A 6,864-nucleotide genomic window follows, 5' to 3' on the forward strand; every position below is an offset into this window, starting at 1 on the left:
ATTTCAGGCGAGGGCGCTGCCGCTCAGCAGAACTTCGGAGCGAACAGAGGCACTCAGCTGTCCACTGCTGCTTGACACTGACCCACCCAGCGCTCTCTATTCTTTTGCGCCCGGAAGACTAGGTAACAATTAGAAACCACCAAGGGATAGACAAGGGGCAGCGGGTACCCCAATCCCGCGTGGGGTGGCCTCTAAAGCAGAGACTGTCTCACTTTTACCCCTTCCATTTTTTCCCAACCACAGGATGGCGCCTCATCCCTTGGGTGCGCCCACCATCCAAGTGCCCCGAGAGACCCAGCAGCCTTTCTCCGGAGCCTCGGACAATGAAGTGCTCAGCTCCAAATCCACCCCACCAAGCCCCACTCTCATGCCGAGGGACTGTTCCGAAGCAGAAGCGGGTGACGGCCGAGGGACCTCGCGGAAGCTCCGCGCAAAGCGTGGAGGGCGCAACCGGCTCAAGAGCGAGTTGGCACTGAGCAAGCAGCGACGAAGCCGGCGCAAGAAGGCCAATGACCGGGAGCGCAATCGCATGCACAACCTCAACTCGGCCCTGGACGCGCTGCGAGGTGTCCTGCCCACCTTCCCGGATGACGCCAAGCTTACAAAGATCGAGACGCTGCGCTTTGCCCACAACTACATCTGGGCACTGACTCAGACGCTGCGCATAGCGGACCACAGCTTCTACGGGACGGAGCCCCCTGTGCCCTGTGGGGAGCTGGGCAGCCCCGGAGGTGGCTCCAATGGGGACTGGGCCTCTCTCTACTCCCCAGTTTCTCAAGCTGGCAGCCTGAGCCCTACCGCCTCACTGGAGGAGTTCCCTGGCCTGCAGGTGCCCAGCTCCCCCTCCTGTCTGCTCCCGGGCGCACTGGTGTTCTCAGACTTCTTGTGAAGAGACCTGTCTGGCTCTGGGTGGTGGGTGCTGGCGGAAAGGGAGGAGGCCAGAGCCTCTGAGGTGGGAAGTAGTGGAGGCCCTCAAGCGTCCATGCTCCTTCTGGCTCTCACTATCTGGATCCCTGGCCCACTCACTGGTTCAACCAGGCTCTCCTCGCAGCACCCTGGCTGCTGCCCATGCACAGCGGGCATTGAAGGCTGCTGTCTTCTTAAATCTCCTTCTGGGCAGCAACCTCAAACTCTCGTTCAAAGCGGATGAGAACGGTAGCACCCCACAGTTGGAGACTCCCCCACTTCCTGGTGACCCTGCTCTCATTCAAATCTGTCGGCCTCTGACCATCGCTTTCTCCAGGGTGGCCTAATCCAGTGTTGGGTCTCACTGCACCGGCTCTCTTCATCTAGCTCCTGCTCACCTACCTTGCTCCATAGACAATGCGCATCCTCTCTGCTGCCCGTCAAATACGGGGTTTCCGGGCCTCTCCATTCTGCCTTAATCCACGAAGGTGATCATCTGCCTTCTCCTTCTGCACTTTTTGAGTCTTTACCCTCCCCCGAGGGGAGGTCCTGGCCTCTGGCTGAGAGCATCTCCCGGGCTTGGCTCCTGTGTCTGCAATGTGAGCTGCAGAGGAGAGGCTCCTGGAGCGCTGCTTGTCTCCCTATAAAAGGAAGAAAGAAAAAAAATCAGTTTGTAAATGATATAATAATGCCTTGTGAAATGAATTTTGTTATGGTAAATTATATACCTCCTCCCCCATTTTACACATTTGTATTTATTGATGCTCTTTCATGGTAGGAAAATTTATATTTTGTACATAAGAGTATCAGAGACTGGTGATTGAGACTTTGAGCTAACTAATAAAAGATGGATCAGAAAGGTACCTCCATTGTGCTGAGAAAAGGGGAGGAGGAGGGTGGTAGCCACAGCCGGGATGAGTAGGGCAATTCCATTCCTGGGAGTGAGATGGGGATTTTCTGGGTTCTGGGACCTCTCCCTTGGGTGCTGGGCTGGAGGCAGGGCAGGTCATTTTCAGAGTATAGGAAGTCTCTTAAGAAGACATTAGTCTTGGGCTCTTGTTTTCTCTGAGACTTGCCTGCTTCCAACAGCAGTTCAGAAGAAAGGCAAATCTCTAACTGAGGCTAGTGATTTTATAAGCCCCCCATCCACCCACACACACACTTATCTGCCCAATTTAGAACTACACTGCCCTTAGGAAAGGGAGAGAGTGATAACTTAGAATTATAACAGGAGTCCCTAGAACACCACCCCCAGGAATTCCTCCCTCCCAAGGTATTTCGACACCCAGCAGCATGACCCATTCTTAAGACACATTTTACTGACCAGGCTCAAGAAAAAAAAAAAAAAAAAAAAAAAAAAAAAAACAAAACATTTTCAAGCAGTTTAGCAGAGAAGGTAAAGAGTCCATCTGGGATCTCTCTTCCCCTAGAAACTTGTGTCCTTGACTGACTGTGTATCAGCTCATACAGTACCCTGGCTTTTCAGCCCAGTGAGCGAGCTCTCCAGCTCTCTAGGTGGCTGGAGACGGGCTCACGGTAGCTCTGGGGGCTGTCCTGGAGGTGCCGGCAGAGAACTGAGGCATGGCATTTGGAGAGGTTTTGCAGAGCTAGAAGAAAACGGCAAGGCTTGCCCCTTGGGGCCAAGAAAACCAGGGACCCACCCAGAGGGGGAAGAAAAAGTGAGCCCACCCAGGGGGGACGCTGATCTGTGATGTGTGTAGGTGGCTTCTGTCCCGAGCTCCCAGGTGACAGTTTCTCAGGCTCTCATGCTAACGCCTCTTGTGTCTTTCTAATGTCCCCCCCCCCCAAATCTGAACGTTTCCTCTGTTTCCAAGTCCCTAAAGGAAGCTCAGGGGAGTTGTCTTCCTTATCAAGGACGGGGCTGTGGGGACAGAAGGGGAACACTGCAAACAAGTGAATGAACAGAGCGTTGTTTCCGTTGGTGGCTTTAATCTGGGAGGAGGAGATTAATGGGTTATTGGAAACCTCAACAACAGCCAACTTTCCACCTGGGGCACTGCCCAGGGTGTCAACAGCTCCATACTGCACAGAGCAAGCCTGCTGTGTGTCGGGCATTGGGAGGGGGAGGGGTACAGGCAGATCTGAAAAGCGGGAAGGTTCCCCAGCCTCCTGGGATGGTAGCGCGGATATACACAAAATCATTCGAGACCAAAGAAACATTCTTACATGAGATGTGAGCCATAAGTGGTGGGTGGGACTCGTACCTGGGCTCGCACTGCAGGCTTGCCCAAGGAGGTCTGGCGTTGGGGGGGACTAAAAATATGGAGAATTACTGAAGTGGAAAGCTATCTTCTCCTGCATCAGACTGTGGAAAGTAGTGTTTCTCTAGGGTGGGTGGGAGCTCCTTTGGTACAAGGGACTGTCTGGAGTGAGATAGTGTCTGGACAATGGAGAAGGCTGAGGTGCACTCGCTGTCAGATTTCCCAAGAACTCTCTAAGGGGAGTAGGCGAACAGACACAGACTCACCCTCTGCCCCATGAGTGTACACGTGTACAATTCAAGCACTCTGGCTCAGCTACTACCCAGAGTTAAGTGTGGATTTGACTCCACAGCTTTCTGGCTTATTCCCCAAGTCTGGAGGGGGTGGATGTGGGTTCAGGATTGGATTTGAATTCCTGCAAAATTTGGGGTCCTGTGGCTTGGACAGCTGCATCAGTGTGTGCTTCTCACTAAAGTGCCCTTCTTGGAAATATGAAGAGTGGCAAATCTAACTACAAAACAACCTTGCCTCTCGCCTCTCTGGACATTCGATGTTTTACAGCTTGTAAAGCTCAGTGCATCCGCTGGGAACTCCTTCGGGCTGGCTTTCTTTGGTTGGTCTTGAGGTCTGGGGTCACCATCAGTCCCCAGCTCCCAGATACCCTGACAAGATCCCAAGTCCTGTCAGGAAAAGCCCATGGGTAGAGTGAATCTTCATCCTTTCCTGCTTTTGTTTGAATCTAAGTCAAGCTCCCAGAACAGCACATGAATCTTGGACTCAACCCCAGCCCCCCCCAACCCCTTCAGCACACACAAGCAGGTAGATTTATGGTGCCCTGCCCCCATCCCACCCCTCCCCCCAGCCCCCAGCCGGCCTTGGTCGGAGGACAAAGCAACTCAGAGCTGTTGGAATGCTAATGTCTGGGAGTCAGGCCACTGGGCTGGTACAAAAGCAAGCACGACTGGGAGCACCCTTCCCCTTTGGGCTACAGGGTTGTGTGACCTTGGACAAGTCTCCAAAGCCTCAGCTAAATCAAAACAGAAAGAAGTTAGAGACAGTTTCTAAAAAACCCACTCACTAGATTTCCGGGAGATCAAGAGAGAAGGCTATGCTTCATAAAGAATGAAGTTACAGCTCCCCCCACCCCCTCACCCACACTCCCACCAGAAATGGTGTAAAACACCCTGAAGTCCCTAGCACCAAGGTCAACGTGGGAAGGCACGGGATGGAGTAGTTTACAGAATAAACGCCAAACAAATCTAATTACACTTATGCAACATTTCTCTTTTGAGTCCTCCCCTCCTCCCCCCCTATACACCAACCTTCAAAATCCTGGCAGAGCAGTGCTCAAGAAAAAAAGCAGGAGCTGGCATTTGCTGACCTACCTTCCAGGGGCCAGATGCAGAGATGGATTATAGGGGATTTGAGGCTGGGCACCCATCTCAGGCTCTTTCGTAACGCCAGTGTACAGGGTAAGATGAATGACCTCACTCGTGAGAACATCGATCCCAGAGGTGACTTGCATACGGCCCGTGGTCATTTGGTCACTCACTGTGCGAGGAAAGAGACTCGAGACACTGGCTCTAGTTTAGTAGTTTGGTGCTTTTCACTCTGTGCTTTTAGGAGCAGGAGCCAGAGGCCAAGTCTTTGGAGTCCAGCCAAGTTCCCCGGGGTTCCCGTAAGGTCCAGAAGCTCCTTTGTGCATGCTCCATCCAACTTTTAGGCCTCCTGGCCAACTTCCAGGTCCTGTCCACCACCTCTGCTTCCGAGATCCCTGGTCCAAGACCGACTGATGAAATGTCATTGCACGGCTGACTTTTCAGTGGCGACTGCTAAGATCCTGAAGCCTTAAGCACGCCCCTGGCCATGGTGCTGAAACAGCCGCATTGACCTAACACAAAAGATGCTCCTGGGCATGTCCTGTCCTCAGCCCAGAAAACTCTCTGCCTACCCCTTTAGTCCATGCTTCCAGGATGGGGTCCTAGGGACATCGGACTGCCAAGCATCCCTAAGTGGACGAGTATGGGCTCTGTTGTTACTAGCTGACTGCATGACCCTAGCAATCTCAATCTCTCTCTCTCTCTCTCTCTCTCTCTCTCTCTCTCTCTCTCTCTCTCACACACACACACACACACACACACACACACACACACATACACACACACCAAATTAGAAGCTATAATTGAGCAACATGTTCAGAAAACTCCAGCAGCATCTAAGCTAGCATCTAAGAAGTCTAGGAAATAACAATGTTGTAAGTTTGGTCTAGGGAAACCCCTAGCTGGCAGGCATTGTTTGAAAACTTTTCCCTCAATTTGTGTTTTATCTTTGAGTTACAATGAAGTTTTAATGATTCCAAGAAGAAGAGTAAAAGAAAGTCTTCCAAGTGCAGAAACAGAATGGCAGAGAGATGGCTAGCAACCGCTTTAGACTCAGACACAAGGGTTCAAATCCTGCTGCTGCTGCTGCTGCTAATTAGTGGTTTTGCATTAAAGCCCCCTTTATCTTCTTAAAGCCTATTTTCCTTGTTCATGAAGCCGAGACAATGGCTAATAGCCATGTAACTGGGCTGTTGCATTCATTAAGTATACTTGTTTTGTCTTCCAAGCTCTAATATATGATACCCATTAATTTCTAAATTTGTCTCAAGTCTTTCTATCCCTTTCTGGGAGGGAGAAGGGGGACAGTGAGTTTGAATTTGCTCTCCACCCCTGCTTGTTGTAGACTGGCACAAAGGTCACACACCACACCCCAGTAAACTTTCCTGAGTCCCAGAAATATATGTACAGCTGCCCCTTGGGGACTCCAAATAAGACGCCCCAAATGAAATTCCTGTGCATCACCCCCTTGAATTAATATTGCCTCCTGGATACTAAGAGGTATTATTTTGAGTAGAAATCTAGATTCTTCTAGACTGTCCTCCCTCACTGCCACTTCATGGGTAGCCTTCAAGTCTTCCTGGTCCACCTTCTCTTTTTAATTTTTAAAGTTACATTCACCTGTTGAATTAGAGCGTGTGCACACATGAGTCTTTCCATCTGTGTGGGGACACAGTGCATGTGTGGAGGTCAGAGGACAGTCTGTAGAAGCCAGTTCTCACCTTCTCCTCTGCGGGTCCTGAGGATTGAACTCCTGGTTGTCAGGCTTGGCGGCAAGCATCTTCTACCTGTGAGGCATCTCACTGCCCATCTTTTCTTGCACAGTTCTTTCCCTTCAGTGCAACTCTTCCCCCCCCCTCACATGGAGAGGTGACCTGGCTCAGTTCCCCCCTCTAACCTGTCCCCTCCATACTCCTGTACCAATCAGAGTCCCATCCAATATGCAGAATGACCTTGCTGCTCTCCTGTCCAGCATCTTCTTGTAGCCTCCACCTCTCATGATGGAAAGCTCACATTCTAACATGGAGGAGTAGGGTGATGGGGACCGATGTGACTCTGAGTCTGGCTCCCAGCTGGCTCACTATCGGTATGAATACGAACCAGTTTCTCGATCTTTCTTTATCCGCCAAGTGGAGACTGGCAACCTTACCTTTCAGGGTACAGACGTGGGTCCAGTTGTTTGAAAACCTGACCATCAATTCCCCAAGCTGAGCATTCCTGGTGGGTGGGGAGCCCTGCTCATGCCGCTGTCTATGAACCTCCTTCTGTCTTATCTTCCGTCAGTTCTTAGGAACTCGACAACCAAAAAGACTGGGGCTGCATCACTGTGGTCCCACCAGTGGGAAAGGAAGTTAAGC

General features: G+C 51.4%; 1 protein-coding gene across 1 annotated transcript; it reads left to right on the forward strand.

Moving 5' to 3' along the window:
- The first annotated feature begins 244 nt into the window (after positions 1–244).
- Neurog3 (neurogenin 3) lies at positions 245–1,437 on the forward strand. Its single transcript, XM_028886128.2, has one exon. The coding sequence runs from the start codon at positions 245–247 to the stop codon at positions 887–889; it is 645 nt and encodes a 214-aa protein (XP_028741961.1). The 3' UTR covers positions 890–1,437.
- Positions 1,438–6,864: the final 5,427 nt, after the last annotated feature.

Source organism: Peromyscus leucopus, chromosome 16_21, assembly GCF_004664715.2.
Source record: "Peromyscus leucopus breed LL Stock chromosome 16_21, UCI_PerLeu_2.1, whole genome shotgun sequence".
Classification (NCBI taxonomy): domain Eukaryota; kingdom Metazoa; phylum Chordata; class Mammalia; order Rodentia; family Cricetidae; genus Peromyscus; species Peromyscus leucopus.